Consider the following 17637-nt stretch of genomic DNA (forward strand, 5'->3'; position numbering starts at 1 on the left):
GAAGCAGAGGCTGAGAGTGAATCAGGGATGCAAAGGTTTGTTAGAGCAATTTCTGTGAAAGAGCTGTGCAGCAGAAACCATTTGGCCATTACATAACTTGACCGAGGCTGGTAAGGGGAGGGTTCTGAAGGATTGGCCATTAGGAGAGTACTCCTGGGCTGAAACTGCTGTACTCTTGAGCCATCCTCTGGCACAGTCATGGACTGAGAGTTGATCCCTAGAAGATCAGGATATTAGCTAGACAGCCGATAGAAACCCTGGAGGGACCAGCCATTTGAGATTCAGCTAACCACACTCCTCTTTACATGGTAGCCGACTCCCTTGGATAGTGATCCCCAAGTCTGTCACACATTTATGGACCATTGTAAGTAATTTTTTCCTTTGCTCTACCTGGGCATGGAAGACACAGGAGGGCTCTAAAATGACCCGGCTTTTATTTAAGTAAGATCACACTACATTGCTACATTGAACAGAATTCAGTAAAGCAAGAGTAGATTCAGGAAATTAATGGAAAGCTATAGCAACAATACAAGCAGGAAACCAGGGTCACATAGATCAGAAAAATGCTTGAAGGCATTAAAAGGGCATCACCCCAGAATTCTTGTTTAAATTTTGGGGATTAAACCCAGAGCTTCACATGTGCGAATATGACCTGTACTAGTGGGCTACATACCCTGCTCTGTCGGGTACTTTTTTACTACGACACTGACAGTTAACCACCATGCTTAAAGGTAGAATGGGGACAATCCTCATAGCATCATGAAGATACAGGAAAAGAATCCTATTCAATAATGTTCACTACTTTATCCAGTGGAAGGAGGCAAGTTAAACCAAGGAGAAATGGAAGATTTTCATGGATAAAAAAGATTGCCGTGTTGCAAGAACAAATAAAAAATGAAGGGCAAGACCATTGCAAATGGTCCCTCAGCTTGCACTTGGACTGCCAGAAAATGATCCACATCAAATCTGCGTCTGTACACACTAATTCACAAAAGGCAGGGACTGATGACAGCTTGTGCACCATCATTATAGGAAAATAATGTCACTTCCCCCTTGATAATCACCGTCAGTAACCCCAGACGCACTGTAAATCTGTTTCTGCCTTTGTTCATGCAACAAGCATTCCCCAAGTAGAAATGAAATGTCATTTCAGGTTCTGATCTATGGAATCATAAAATGTCTTCAGTGGGACGATTGCTCTCTCCAGCAGTGAGATCTCTAAACTCATGGAACTCAAAGTCAAGATCCTTAGGCTTCATAGTAAGAAGTTCTGTTGCCACTTAGATCTCTGATGCATACATCTTAAGGCAAAAGGCCTTAAATATTAGTCTGGTTCATAAAATACAGTTCCAAAAACTGGGAAGTGTTACCTCCCAGGTTTTTTTCCATGGTGTTGGGAACTCTGCTATAATTCTCCTATCCAAGTATTTCATACGCTTTGTACATCATTGTGATTCCTTGGGTCCAATAAACTGGGTAGGATCTTAGAAGCCCAGAGCCACTGTGAAACTGTTTAGCATAGGATTTCATCTTCTGAAGCTAGGGGACCCATCACAGTCTGTTGACCTGTCACAGTCAATTCTACGCCCCATGCTGGAACCTGAAGTCAGCAGGGTAAGCACTTGAGAACGATACGTGGACAGTCAGTGGCTGAAACCAAGACCAACTTCGACTCTCAGAATAAGCCTCAACCCAGGAGCATGGGCAGTCTTCTGCCTTCCAAGGCTCCAATCTCGAGTAGGGACCCTCAGGAGAAGTGAGAACTTCTGATTGCCGAGGAAAGCACATGGCTCAGGAATCAGAGATGCTGAAGAAAAAGCTAGAAGGGTCTAAGATGATTCAAACCTGATTGGCCATCCCATGCCAACAACCTGATCTCGCAGACAACTTCCCTCATCTATGCCGAACCTGGGACCCAGAGCCATTCCAAACACAAAACAAGTGCGTAGTTTCTTGTCAAGATGGTGCCAATATCCCAGGCCCTATACAGATGACAGAGCTGAATAAATGTTCTCCAGTGTGTACCTGTAACTCCCACGTACCCTTTTTTTCAGAAGAGCAATATAGATAATACAAAACTGAATTTCTTAACCTGCACAATGTTGAAGCCTGGAGATAGTTCTCTGTCTTCATTACGATATCTTTAAATTGTAGTTAAAACATATCTCCCTGGCTTTTCTCAAAAATATTCTAATGATAATTCAGAAGGAAGCATAAATGCTGTGAGCAAGATGCTGTGTCAAAGAGCTGGAGGAGCAAGATGTTACTAAAGAGTTAATCATCCTCTTTCCTCTATATTGAAAATTGACCTTGGGCAAACTTCTGAGTTTCTTAACCCACTAGCCTGAAAAGGTGGGATGAGATAACCACAGTATTACCCTACAGCATTGCTTATATTAAGGACGACCTAATTGTTCTGTGGGACTAATCAGTGGGAAGCCAGAGACTAGGGCTTAGCCCTTTCAATGACCTGTAAGGTATATACAGGTGATATTGTCTATATTTGAACATGAGGTCACTGAGGCAGGAAAACTATGATGTCCACCCATGTGGGTATCCACCTTTCACATCTGACTTGTCATCGTGGTGGAATCCAAGATCACCAAAATGCCTTGGGACTGGGTTATGAGAATTGCCCCCCACCCCCACTAAAGACACATCTTTGGCTTTGTTTGCTCTTGCTGGGCCATAATCCTTCCTTCAACAAGTACACAACTTGGATAAAAATTAAAACTAAAGTAAAAGTTTTTAAACAATAAACTCTGAAGTTGGCCTTGTGGACTTGTACGCAACTGGCTGTCTAGCTACCTAATATCCTAAAGCGGTCATTATGTAATGGCACAAGGTTCAGTGGAGCCTCCTGATGGATTCTGTCAATCAAGAAGTAGAGTGACAATAAAGGAAAGACCTTTAGTAAGGAGACAGAGGCGCTTGTCTTTTGATGACCATCTTCCCAAGGGAAACTCTTCTATATGATTTTTCACAGAAAGATATGAGTCCCAGACATCTCAGTTGTCTATATGGAAAAAAAAAATCAGCCTCTTTTGGAGTGTGAGTTGTGTGCATATTATCTCTTTAACGTAAGTCAGTAAGAACTGCGGTCCAGTGCATACGAAGAAGACATGAATGACTGTCTCTGGGTTAATAAAAGACATTATGTCTAGTTCTTGATGTGTTTCTGGCGAGCACCCTTGCAGGTATGACTTTCTCCTGCAACTTGGAACTGAGGAGTGTTCAAGGGAGTGTTGATGCATTCCAGAGTAATTTTACTGTGCAGTTAATCAATAAAAAGTAGACTTGAGGCAGGAGGATCACATGTTTGAAGTAGCCTGGGCTAAGCAAGATCATGCCTCCTAAAAAAAAGCCCCAACAAACAAACAAACAAAAATATAGAATTCAGTGGGAAGCTAATCCTTAAGAAGGATCAGGTGGGGGGCAAGGGAAAGTTCTGTGAATTGGTCTTGATGTGGGGGTGTTCATACAGTGGTTTGAATAGGAATGCCCCCCCCATAGGTTCATAGATTGGAATGTGTGGTCCCAGGGAGTGGTACTACTTGGAAGTGTGGCCTTGTTGGAGTAGGCGTGGCCTTCATGGAGGAAATGTGTCACTGGGGGTGGCCTTTGAGGACTCAAATGCTCAAGCCAGGAACAGTGTCTCTGTCTCTCTTCCCATTGCCTGCCAATCCAGATGCAGAGCTCTCAGCTCCTTCTCCAGCATTGGAACTAAATAGAGCCTGAGTTTGATGCATGTATCAGTTAGGTTTCTATCGCTTCGATAAAACACTGACCAAAACCAACCTTGCCAGGAAAGGGTTTATTTGGCTGGCATATCCCAAGTCATATACAATCCATTGAGGGAAGTCAAGGCAGGAACTCAATGCAGGAACCTGGAAGGAGGAGCCTGGAGGGCGGAACTGAAGCAGAACCCGCAGAGAGACACTGCTCACTGGCTTGCTCCCCATGACTGGCTCAGCCTGCTTTCTTGTGCAAGCCATCTGCCCAGGGATGACACCTCCCCCACACATACACACAACAGGCTGGGCCCTCCCACGTCAATCATCAGTCAAGAAAATGCCCCACAGGCCAACCAGGTGATTCTCTCTTCCCAAGCGATCCCAGCCTTTGTCAAGGCGACAAAGGCCAAGCAAACAGACATCATCACACTTTCCTTGGCATACCTTTTCCTGCTTATTCCTTTATATTCAGTTGTTCCTACATTGTCCGCGTTTCTTGGAACATGCATGAAAGGTGGACAATGTAGACAAACGCAAGCAAACCTTTCCATAGACCGTGATGCGCCAAAGGGGAGTCTTCTCCAGCATGTTTTGGTTGCATAGATAGTAGGAATGGGAACACAGCAGCAGAGATTCCGAACTCACAGCATCTTTGCAGATTGAATGACAGATCTCCAGGGTGAGTGACTAAGCAGCGCCTATTTACCAAAGACCAGTGTGTGTCAGGGACTGCTCTCTGCCCCCTCCCCCTCCGCCCCACGGAGACAGGATGCTCCCCTTTGGAGAACACTCCTTCTATTCCAGGCTGTGTAACCGGTCCAAACCATTTTCCTCAATCAGCTTTACTTTCTTTAAAGGATCTGATTATGAAGGAAGCGCAGATTAACAAAGAAAAGGAAGAGGAACTCGGGGACAGCCTCCCACAGCTTCAGGTAGCGGAAGAGGACTACAAGGAGAAGAACAGGGACCTGAAGTCCCTCCACAACGATATTTCCGGTGTGTATGAGACTTTGGTAACCAACTCCCATCCCCTCTGCTCTGCCAGCACAAAGCAGATGAGGCTCCATCACACACCCAAGGAGAAGCACATCTATGTTCCTATCCTGTTAAGTCTACTTTCTAGCTTCTTTCGTCTACCATTTCCTCTTTTCCACACCAAGTTCTTTCTTCCACTCAGTTCCCCCTCCCTCCTATCCTTGCCTCTTCCCTTCCCCCTCCCATCCCCTCCCTTCTCCCCTTCCCTCCTCCTCTTCCTCCTTCCGCCAAGTAGATACCCCCCCACTAACCTACCCCTAAGGCAAAGATAAATAAGATTTTCCACAGATGGAGCTTTCAGAGATATGAATCATGCCCGTAAGCATGCATCTTTTGCATTCCATCACACAGCACAACATATAACACAATATGTGCTCATAACCATGTGTGTTCAAATAACAGCAACTGTTTCCCCCACAAAAATTAGTTGTGGCCACCTAACCCTGCACCTAAGGTCCAGAATGTTTGACTCTTGCCTACATGCCAGAAGTGGAGGGCCATTATCCGGGAACTCTGCACCGGTCTTTAAGCAGTTACCCCTTTTAGATGCCATGTCTTCTAGATGATGGAAGAACCGTGGGAATCAGAAGGCCAGAACCCAAAGTCAAAGAAAGGACCGGAATGGGAACAATAAAAGAACAATCTTCTGGGGCTGGAGAGATGGCTCAGAGGTTAAAAGCACTGACTGCTCTTCCAGAGGTCCTGAGTTCAATTCCCAGCAACCACATGGTGGCTCACAACCACCTATAATGAGATCTGGTGCCCTCTTCTGGCCTGCAGGCAGAACACTATATACATAGACAAACAAAAAACAATTTTCTGGGGTAGGAGTGGCGTGAGCAGCTAGTAGATGATGATAAAAATATGGGGTTACACAGCTTGTATTAATAAGATAAACTCTGAAGCAAATAAATATTTTAAAAAGAATAGTGATTATTTCCAAGAAGTTAAAATTTCAGGAATATGTAAATATAATACGAAGAGCCTGGGCAGTCAATCTGTCTGCCATTTCTGGGTTGATTTTATATTTCTTGTCAGGTTTTCATCTGATTGACTCAGGTAGGCCTTCACTTGATGCTTTTACCTGGCTTTGTAGGTACTTCATTCCACGTCTTTCCACGTCCCCTCTCAGTACAGAGTAGAGGGAGAAGAAAACAGTCAGAAGACACGTGAGCAACACTTCACATGCTCAGAATCTCTTCCGAAGGAAAGAGGGGTGGGAGGGGATAGCAGCAAGGAAGAAGAAATTCGAGAGTGAAGAACTCAGTGCCTGCCAAGACAAGATGGACGGCACCGGCAGTATCCACACAGGGCCAAGGGCAATAGCGAAATACAGAGCCAAACACATGCATACATCTTAGCTCCATCCCGAAACCTGACACCAATGTGTGTAAAAGCATGTTTGCAAAGTTGTAGCTCCACAAGAGGAGGGGCACCAGAGAGGAAGAGATCCCTCATCTGTTGACTGTCTACTTATCTGGTTATCAACATCTGGTAATCTGGTTATCTGGTAATCAACACCAGAAGATTGGGGGAAAGAATGACGAGACGGGGGAAGGTGAACAGAAGAGCCCACAGAAAAGGACATCACAGAGGCCAAAGTGCTCTCTGCAGAGTGTAGATTGTAGGCATTGCAATCTGGACCTCAAGGTTGTGGAGGTACAGCAATAGAAAGGCTAACTAATGCAGCCGCTAGGCCCCCAGGGCAAGCCCCTCCTCTGAGTCAGAGCTGAGGAACTACTTTCCCTTGATTCTGGCAAAGAAATAAAACTTGGGGAATCCAATAGGCTGAGAGCAGAAGACAGTGCTGTACAGTGTCCCTTCCCTGTCTGGCTAGAGGAGCGCAGCCAGCCAGTTGTGCCAATTTTAGGATTAAAAAGCTGCTCTACCCAGAGGGAAACTGAATGATTCTTCCACTGAAGAAGACTAACCATTCATAAACCATAACAGATACTTAGAATGGACGGACACCTTCCTCTAAAGTGCCTGGGTAATAATTCAACATGTATTACAACTGTGTTGCAGACCGTGGTGTACATTCATGATATTGACATGAAACGTGGTGTCATTTGACTCACTAGGGCGACCAATCCTTACACTGTTGTGATGGTCCAAATAGTGAAAATTCGTTGAAACAAGAACCTCAACTTGACGGGGAGCTTGAAAGGAAGAAACCTAGATGTGGGTGGGGCTAGAGAATGTGTGGACAGGAGTAAATACATTAAATCTCCCGATGCTGTGCTAAGAAATGAATAGAAAATGTCTGAAAATAATCACAGCTTTATTAGCATATAATTTAAGAAAATTGAGCTAAGCAGAAGCCAACTAAAGGGACTTTTCTTAAAATGTGGCTGAGGGGCCTGGAGAGACGGCTCAGTGGTTAAAGGCACTTGGTACACAGTCACAAGGACCAGAGTTGAGATCACAGCGCCTATGAAATAAACCAGGTATCCCTCACACCCCAGAAACTCAGCTCTGATGCCATCGTCTGACCTCCATATACCATTGAGCACACACATATATGCATACGCCCTCTGTCTCTCACACACACGTACATAAATAAAACAAACCTAGAGGAAACAAACAGATGACGCGCTCGGTTCTGAATAGCCAGACACAGGGGTAGATGCACTGGGGAGCAGCTGGCTGCCTTTCAATGTGGTAACAGTTTATCTATCACACTGTGACTATTAAAACTATGCAGAGCTGGGCTGTGGTGGTGCACGCCTTTAATCCCAGCACTCGGGAGGCAGAGGCAGGCGGATCTTTGTGAGTTCGAGGCCAGCCTGGTCTATAGAGCGAGATCCAGGAAAGGCACCAAAACTACACAGAGAAACCCTGTCTCAAAAAAAAAAAAAAAAAGAAAAAGATGAATGTTTTTTAAACTAAACAACTTTGTGAATAGTTATTCTCTCTCTCTCTCTCTCTCTCTCTCTAGCAAAGAAGCAAGAGGAGAGCTTACTGAGCAGCTTCATCTTCCGCTTTCGAAAGGATATCATCAGATACACAGACAACACGGTAAAGAATCACTGTGACTTTCTGTTTTGTGTTGTTTGCAGGGTCAGGGATTGAATTCCAGATCTTCTTCATAAGCTGGACTGCTGGAACTACTCCTCAGGCCTTGGTTTTCTTAGATAGGGTTTTTCTGTGCAGCCGAGCCTCAACTTAAATTTACGAATCTCCTGCTCTAGCCTTCAGAGTGCCAGGATAAAAGGATGCTACCGCCCAGAGCCCCCACCTCCTCCTCCTTCTTTACATTGAAATAGTGGTTAAGCAAACGATACTCAGTTTTCATGAAATTGACTATTATTCAAGTTATTCTACCAACATCGGTGTTTAAAATTGTAGTCAATATATACATATGGGGGGGGCAGTTTTCCACTACTGTGATACAGACCTGAGAAAACCACCTTAATGGAGGGAAGATTTATTTGATCTCAGAGGTCCGTGATTGGCTGGCTCCTCTTGGTTCTGAGCTTTCAGCACCAAAGGCAAGATTGAGAAAAGTCTTTCACTTCATGGACGCCAGGGGGCAGAGAAGAGTAACAGGAAGGTGGGACTGAGCCCAAGCTACACCATTCAAAAGCATACACCTAGAAATCCATTTCCTCCGCCCAGGCCTCACTGTCCATAGTCCCATCACCTCCAAATACTCCGTATAAAATTTGAATCCATCAGTGCACCAAATTTGTTAAGTGAGCATCCTCATGATCGAATCATTTCTGAAACGCCCTCAGAGAAACACCCAGAAGTAAGTTTTGCACATCTTCTAGGTATTATAGCTCTCAATTCCTCAGATTAACACTAGATTAAGAAAATGGGGGCATCTGGGACCAATTCAAGTATAATGGTAGAAAAAAATCATTGACCTGTGAGGAGACCTACATGCTCTCTTTTATAGGGTGGGGATTGGACTGTGCTCTTTGAGGAGGAGTAGGTCAAGATTGTGGGAGATAGAACAGAGCAGCAAGCAAAGAAATGCTTACTTATTTCAAAATACACAATCTATAATCTCATTATAATTTTATATGGAGTTGGTTAATTGAACATGGAATTATCCTATTCTACATATCTGGATATCAAACGTAATTTTGATATGCTGTGGGTAAGGAGAAATATGGATGAGAACATTACAAGGAATTGTAATGTACACAAGCACACATACACACAAACACACACACACACACACACACACACACACACACACACACATCCTTTTTTCTAATAAGATGCTCCTGGTGAGGAATATGATGGATAAAGACCACAAGGTTTATAATGCTATAATAATTAATAACTGCATAGAGAATTCTGCAAGAAAAATTATCCAATAAATGACTTTCTGAAAAAAAGAATCAGGATTGATGATATAGATGTGTTGGAAGAGTGCTTGCCTGAAATGTGTGAGGCCCTGGGTTCAGTCCTCAACACTGCATAGACTGATCTTGGTGGACCTCAGTTGTAAACCTAGCACTTGGGAGGTGAAGACAGGAATATTAGAGGTCCAGAGTCATCCTCAGCTACAGAGGGAGTCCTGGAGCCAGCCTGGGCTACTTGACACCCTGTCTCAAACAGACAGTAGATAAATATGCAGGTAAATAAATATCCATAGAGTAAATACCTTCCCCTTCTAGGAACATTCAATCTTCCTTTAAAATCTCAATGAATCCTTTCCCCTGCTCCCCATTTTGACCAGGCGATTATTCAAGTATCAAAGCATATGCTGTTTTGTGTTTTGTTAGTGTGTAGGATATTTCACTTAAGGTCCACGCACGACCTTACCAGAGCCCACAAATAAGTTCTTAAGAAGCAGCTTTGGGGATTTTCTACTGGAAGATTGCCACGGTCAGCTGGATGGCTCAGGGATGAATGCAGAACCAGGTGACCTAGGTGGTCTAATGCTGGTGTCCTGCCCTTTGACCCCTGGGAGATAACTGTGGCTTTTATGTTTGGGCAGGAAAATTTGAAGCAAGAATTAAAACATTTACGAGAGTATGAAAGTAAAAATATCCAAGAGCACTTTGAATTTCTGAAGAACTTAGAAAATGAAGTCTATGTAAATGACCAAAAGGCAACCCTTCTCATCCTGGAAAACAAAAAATTAAAAGAAGTAAGTTCAAGAGCTTTTCCTAATGGTTTTGATTGATTGCCTGGACCAGCGGTACTTACGTGAGAAAAGACAAGAATAACTCTTACAACAAGCTTTAGAAGGTTCCAGTCTTCCACATCTCTCCAGCCACTCACATCTCTCCCCACAAGAATATCACCAGCTTCTAACACAAGAGACTCATTTTTGCCTGGCTTCAAACATGTGAAGAATGATGCCGCATACGTGATTTTGCTCAATCTTCTCTCCCTGAGGTTCATCCTCATTGGGTGTAATTCTTTATTCTCCATTCTGTATAATATTCCACCATCTGACTCGTATTTATTTCAACAGCACTATTAGTGGGATTTTTGAAGAATTTCTTTTGGCTACTACTAGCCCTGCTCATAAGCCCATTCAAGTATAATTGTTTTGATAGACAGACATATTTCTGTTGGGTATAGATCCTAACTAAAACTGCAAAGTCCTCAGGGGGTGCATCTCCTATAGTCCTGCAGAGTGCCAGACTCCCAAAGGCATTGCCCTGAATGCCCATCCCACCAGCAACGTGTGAGAGCCCTGACACAACTTAACCTCCATCGATGTCACATTAAGGAATGAAAACACAGACTTCCTCTTGGATTAGTTTGACCATGAGCAAGCCCAATTTTGGATTCTCCACTCTTCGCGCCCTGTCTTCCAACTGTCCGTATCCTGTCTCTAGACAGTCTGTTGTGTGTGTTCCTGATATGTCCCTGTTGCCTGTCTGTTGTGTTTCTGTCTGGGCTGTGGCTGTGCCTGTCCCTAACAAAAGAGCTCGCTCTATATTTATTGAACAGCACAGAAAACAGTCTGGGAAAGAGATGAAGGAATCCTTCACAGAAATCCTTAACAGAATTTTACATGAGATAAATTTGCTTTACTGACCCAGAATAGTAGTCAAAACCTCAAAGAGATGTTATCAACCAATATCCACATATTGCTTCCAACATTTATGGGGTATTTGTTTAGTTTAAGACTGCTTTGAACCTGTTAGCTGCTTTCAGAAAACAATTACCACAACACACACATCTATTACTCTAGGTCGAAGGCATGGAAGAGTTCATAATTTAAGATCAGAACTATGAATTTACCTTGGGTTGTAAAAGCTGATTTCATGGGAAGTCCAAGGCACAGAAAATTTGGTCGCATTGTTCTTTTCACTGCAGGTTAAACTTACACAGGCTGAGCACATAATAGGACAGCTGGTTGAGAGCATAGTTTTAAATGGTCTCAAGGCATGTTAGTGAGGTGGTGGCTAGGCCTGGGGAAAGATTAGTCTCTTTGGCCTCAAGAGCCATTTGCAGAAAAATGGGTCCTCACATTCATCCAGTTGTCTTCTTTCAGTTCAGATGTTCTGGTGGGTGTGTGCACTCCTGTCCACAGATCTGAGTCCCTTTGTCATCTAAAGGAACACCTGTTCCTGTCTTGTTGGCCACTCAGACATCTTCATGTGTAAAATTTGTATTCAAGTTCTCTTTGCCTAGTTAAGAAATGAAGTTGTCTGTAACCATTTCAACTGATAGTTCTACAGCAAATAAGTCTGCTCATCTAACTCCTAAAGTTACAATCTCAATTTATGAACACTAATTTTGGGGCTTATCTCTCCAAAGAGTAAGGCTTGCCTGTTTATACTTAAGATTTATTCTTTATAACTTTAGAATGGTATATTCAAAGGTTAAATCTACTAAACTCTGATTTTAATGCTCAGAACTGTTGAACCCAACAGTTTTTATAATACATGAATAATACATAATTTCTATATTTCATAATCTGTTACAAGACAGTAATTACAGAGATTTATATAATATTCCTTTGTTTAAAAGATGTAAGTTAGAGTCTGTCACTCATTGGAGACACTGTCCTTAGTATCTCATAGGGTGAATGTTTCTTCTTTGCAAACATTTTCCCCCACTAAACTATAATAACCTCAAAGTTAAGGTCTGCATTGATGTCCCAAGAGTTGTGAAGCTTTGCTTCATTCAGTGTTCATAAGAACTTCAAAAGTCAGGTAGTACATTATGTACCTTTTAGGCAAAAAAAGATTCTGGTTCTGTTTGTTTCTTTGTTTGTCTCAAGAATTGTTAATAGCTAGAGAAGAATGAAAAACATCATTCAGTAGGAGTCTGATGAGGGACGTAGCCTGGCCACTGACTGGCCAACAGCATTAAGATGTAAAGGAAATCCCTTTACATCTCTGAATGATTTATTTGCATCTGCTAAACGTTAAGAGTTATCCCACCCATCTCACGTGCTTCATCTAGGAGAACTAAACAGCTTAAGGGCTGGTGTTTTCCAGAAGGGTGTGTGTACTCTGAAAACCTTTGGTTCCTCAGTAACCCTCACACGTTCAACACAACATCGTGCAGCTAGGTTTTGACACTAACCGGGAGGAATTTTATCCACCCATTCAAGTGTCCCACTAGTCTCTCCTCCTACAGAGACAACATCCAACGTTTACTAAAAGGATGAGACTTTTCTATTACTATATTTTGCGCAAGGAACATTTTTCTTGTGGACATGAAGCGTTTGGGTAGAAGGTTGTTTAACTTCTTACTGTGTCCAGCCTTATTCAGAGCACCGTGTTCATTTCTTTGGCTGCTGAAATAGTAAGAAAGCAGGACCCTTTGTCTTCTCCCCTGAATGGAGGAAGACACAGAGGAACAGTCAGTGGCCTCGTGAAGCATTGCTACACGTTTGCTTATGATTGCATGGCCATTTCCCTAACTCGGTGCACAGTGAGCAGGTGCTGATAGCTGTCATGTCCTTCTCATTTCCAGCATCTTGCCTACCTGAAGAAACAAACCGAAATATTCAGAGATAAACAACAAATCACTGTGCAGAACTCAGGGGACCTGTCTTGGCAATTAATAGTTCAGCACAGTAAGTAACGCATCACTCTTTCCATATACTTTTGCTCTTATGTAAATCAGTTTTTATTAATTTGCATATAATAAAATGTGGCTGTCTTAAGGTCAACGAATCTCGAGGATTCTATGGACCCTGGCTGCCATTGCCACCACCGTGAAATGTAGAGCATGTTCGTCCTTGTCTACCTTGTCATGGCTTAAATCTGAAATGTCCTTCCCAGGCTCCTGTTTTGAGTTTGTGGAGCTGTAAGGAAGGTTGTGGACCCCTTCAGGGTGAGGCCTGGCTGATGGAATTAGTCTTTAGGAAGGAATAGGCCTTTGAAGGTTATAACCTGTCCCTGAGTGCAGCCTGCATTCTGTTTCCTGAGCTACCAATAAACACGACATCTCCACCACACAGTCTCATCAGCACAGACAACCGCTGCATTGCACCATGGGTAATGGAGACGCTGGGAAACTGTAGGCCTAAACGGCCTCCTTCCTGAAGTTCTTCCTGTCAGTCTTTTGGTTACAAAAGTGACCGCTGCCTCCTGTCCCTTCCAGCTGGTCTTTCATCCCACCTCCAGTCTCTGGGCACCACCAACCTGCCTTCTAACACTAACAGTTAACACAAAGAAATGACACAATACGCACACTTCCGTTCCTGGCTTCTTTACCTCTGCAAAATGGATTTTTAAGATTTGTTCACGAAGCCAGGTATGTGCGTGGGGTGGGGGTGGGGCGGGGCGCTCACACCTGTAATCCCAACACTTAGAAGGCTGAAACAGAGGAACTGATGTGGGTTAAAGACCAGCTTGGGCTACACAGTAAGTTCCTGTCCGCCTGGACTAGTGTTTTAACCTGTCTCAAAACAACCACGCACACACACACACACAAAATTCATCTCCATTCTTTCTGGAGCCACAAGCTGCCTCCCCCTGGCGCAGTACAGTGGTATCAGCTAGACATACTTCATCTCTTTACCAGCTATGAAGAGACACCATGACCATGTTTATAAAGGAAAACATTTCATTGGGGTGGCTGACTTACAGTTCAGAGGTTTAGTTCATTGTCATCGTGGCAGGAAGCTTGGCAGCATGCAGGCAGACATGGTGCTGGAGAAGGAGCTGAGAGTTCTTACATCTTGACCCACAGGCAACAGGAAGTAGTCTGAGACACTGGGCAAGGCTCGAACATATATGAAACCTCAAGGCCCACCCCTACAGTAACACACTGCCTCCAACAAAGCCACACCTCCTAATAGTGCCACTCCCCATGAGCTTATGGGGACCATTTTCATTCAAACCACCTCACCAGCTGAGGGACATTTGCCTTGCTCTTCATTTATCATAAGTGAAGCAACTAGTCACATTTGTTTGCAAGTGTTTTTCTAGATTGTATTTATTTGTTTCTTGGGTGATACTCAGGAGTGGAATGGCTGGGTTGCATGGTTATTATCTGAGTACTTTTTAAGAAACTGCTAGTTTGCCAACATGTTGTTCAAATGTCTCATCCAACTAGTGATGTGAAAGAGGTCCTGTTGCTCTGGCTCCTTACCGACATTTAAAAAGTTGAGGACATTATAAGCATTAACATTTAGCATTTGCATTAGCGTAGGATGGTATGGCATTGTGGTTTTGATCTGCCTTTCCCTGTGATGGTCATTAGTTCGTGTGGCTCTTGGCAGTCTGAAAATCATCTCTTTTGAACCATCTTGAACCAATGAACTCTTTTGGCATAATAAATATCAAAGAGCACTTGCTGCTCTTTCAGAAGACAGGAGGAGTTCAGTTCCCAGCACCCACATCAGGAAGTTCACAGCTGCCTGTAACTCCACCTGCAAGGGATCCACTGCCCTCTCCTGGCCTCCGTGAGCACCTGAATATGTGTGACTTTCACTCATACATGCATACATACACACATAAATAAAAAGAATAAAAATAAATCTTTTAAAGAACAAATAAAAACCCAACAAATATCACAGCGTTAACAGCTTAAGGCAAAGAATTTACTTTGTTCACGAAGAGGTGATGTGATTAGAGTTTGGAGATAACCTGCCTGTTCTGTGGCCATTCAGGATCTGGGAGCTGGAACTGTCTAAAGATCGGTTCCTATGCTCAAAGTTGACGTGGCTCTCAGATGTGCCTTGGGGAAACTGTTGGCCAGAACACCTCCTCATGGTCTCCGCAAATAACTGCTGGGCTTCAAGAAAAGCATGGCAGGAGAGCTGAGCGGAAGCTCGTGGAATTGTCATGACCTAGTCTTGGAAGTCAGAGTATTAGTCCCACGTGACTCTCTGGTTAAAGTAACTCATTCTAGAACAAGGGGGGGATGTCAGCCCTGAGATGCAAGAGACCCGCACACGCAGGTCCTGTGTGGAATTTGCAGTCTGCTGCACATCTACTCAAGTTTTTCCCTCGCTACCTTGTGTTTTTAGTGTCCTGACCCTTGAGCTAAAGTCTTCATATGTTCTGGAGTGTAGTTTTCTTTCAGTCTGAGTTGGCCACGAGGTCAAGTAAAGGTGGAATTTCTCCTTCCCCTTCCCCTTCTCCTTCTCCTTCCTCTCTCTCTCCCTTCCCCCCATCATTCTGGAAGTAGAAACGTTTAGATAAAAATAATTTTTAAACTTTTAATTATTAAAATACTAATGTTGTTTTAGTAACCATTATATTTTAAATATTTCAGAACACTATTCAGATTTCCTGGCACAATTTCAGATCATAATTAAGGTGAGGGTTCTTCTTGCACTGTTTTGTGGATCATGTTTCCAAAGGAGTTCACCTACCAGTGTGTGTGTGTGTGTGTGTGTGTGTGTGTGTGTGTGTGTGTGTGTGAGACACACGTGTGAGTTCGCATGTCATGTACTGGTATGCACTCCTGCACATGTGGACAGAATTGTGAGACTACGGAAGGATGATGGAGTGGTGTTACCATCTCATCCATTGTGCCAAATGTCACTATAAAATCTCAATCTTTCAGAAACTATCTTCTTATACTACCAGTCAAGATGAACAGTCCCTCCCTCCCTCCCTCCCTCCCTCCCTCCCTCCCTCTTTTCTCTCCTTGTGTTCTCTTTTTTCTTTGTCTTTGCAAGCCCACATACAACACAGCTGTTTTGAAGTCTGTGCTGACAGCTCCAGACTCGCTCTGTGTTTATTAGCTGTCCAGCACTTCCTTCTCCTCCTCCTTTAGGTAGGGGAGGAATCAGGCCGGTTGCTTTGAATCTAGCCTCTGCATAGTCCTAAAAGTTACTTCGTGCGACTAATAACAATTTTTCATACATAACATTATTTTGGAAAGAATCCACTCAGAATGTTACTCACTTTATTGTAATTTATATTCATATCTCCCTCCTCCCAATGCCACTCCTTTAAGGAAATGATGAACGTTGGAGAGGGTACTCTGCAAGAAATTAAGACTCTAATAGAGAAGCTGCAGTACAGGGGTTTTAGAATCGAGACCATTAGTGCCTGGCTGCAGGGGAGCATCGAAAGACTGCGTCTTCTTATGGCCGAGGATTCACCGTCCGAAATTCTTCGTAAACAGGAACTCGCCAAACGCGGTAATGTAGAACTTCCTGCTGCCTTATAGTAGCTAGTGACATCAAAATAAGGGGCTCCTCGGGGACTGGTCATAAAAGGAAGGGAAGGACAGTGCTCACTGGTGTTCAGCATCCCACCAAACTCAGGTACTCACTTTGGGTGGAGTGTGATGTTGAGCATCCCACAGGTACTCACTTTGGGTGGAGCGTGATTTTGAGCATCCCACAGGTACTCACTTTGGGTGGAGTGTGATGTTGAGCATCCCACAGGTACTCACTTTGGGTGGAGTGTGATGTTGAGCATCCCACAGGTACTCACTTTGGGTGGAGTTTGTTAGAACACTATCAATTCTTCCTTTCACTTGGGATAGTGTTCAAGAAAACTGATCTTGAATCTTCTTCATAATTAAAAAAAAAATCCTACATAATCTATTTTTGAAACGGGATCTTACTGTGGAGTCTAGTGTGGTAGTGAACTCAGGGTCTTCCTGTTTGAATTTCCTGAGTGCTAGGAGTATAGGCAGGAGCCACCACACCTGATTCAGAAACACTGTGTAAAAAGGCATTTAATTCCTGCATGCTGGGACTGGAGAGATGGCTCAGTGGTTTAAAGCACCCCTTGCTCTTGCAGAGGACCTGCGTTCAATTCCCTGCACCCACACGATGGCTCGCAAGCATCCCAACTCCAGCTCCAGGGGACCAGTGCCCTCTTCTCATCCCCATGGCTACCAAGCACTCAAACATTATAAGTACATGCAGGCAAAACATTCAAACTCACAAAATTACATAAATTTTTAAATAATAATAAACTCCTTACATTCTTAAACAGAAAAAAAATGAATATAATTTCATCTCTCCTTCCTCAGCTGAATTTGGTGTTTAAAAAAAAAAAACAGCAATTGTTGTCTTCTCTGAAAAAAAAAATCTAGGGATGTCTTCTGAGCGTTTCTGAGATGTGGATGTGCAGCCTAATCGCTGACCTGAGCTTCATGGGCAAACAGCCCAGGCATCCACCTCACTCTCAATTCCTGTGACTGTGTCACGTTAGACTGGCCCCCAAACTCTGCTCAAAATAGGGATGCCATGAGACATGGAAGGAACCCTTGCTTGACTCCAGCCAGGAACTCCCGGTGAAAGAGTCACTTGGGCAGATGGCGCATTGGGAAGCAGCTATGAGGACGGGATGAAGAGGACAGACAGACTGACGGGATGATAGAACACCATCTAGCAAGTGTGCAGTACTGTGGGGTTCTTTGGGTTGACTACCGAGTATCCATTAGACTGTGTGTAAAGGTAGGTGTAGAAGGTGGAACAGGATGAAAGGAAAGCAAGGGGATGCACTAGGGCTAAGAAGCA

General features: G+C 43.6%; 1 protein-coding gene across 1 annotated transcript in view; it reads left to right on the top strand.

Moving 5' to 3' along the window:
- The window catches only part of Ccdc175 (coiled-coil domain containing 175), a 67292-nt gene that overhangs the window by 45317 nt on the left and 4338 nt on the right, over positions 1–17637 (top strand). Inside the window, exons 14-19 of the mRNA XM_052739634.1 lie at positions 4592–4730; positions 7708–7787; positions 9724–9876; positions 12672–12774; positions 15426–15469; positions 16116–16307. Of these exons, the coding sequence (XP_052595594.1) occupies positions 4592–4730; positions 7708–7787; positions 9724–9876; positions 12672–12774; positions 15426–15469; positions 16116–16307 (711 nt within the window). The remainder of the gene's footprint in view (positions 1–4591; positions 4731–7707; positions 7788–9723; positions 9877–12671; positions 12775–15425; positions 15470–16115; positions 16308–17637) is intronic.

The sequence above is a fragment of the Peromyscus californicus genome, unplaced genomic scaffold (assembly GCF_007827085.1).
Source record: "Peromyscus californicus insignis strain IS unplaced genomic scaffold, ASM782708v3 Scaffold_15__1_contigs__length_86483966, whole genome shotgun sequence".
Classification (NCBI taxonomy): Eukaryota; Metazoa; Chordata; class Mammalia; order Rodentia; family Cricetidae; genus Peromyscus; species Peromyscus californicus.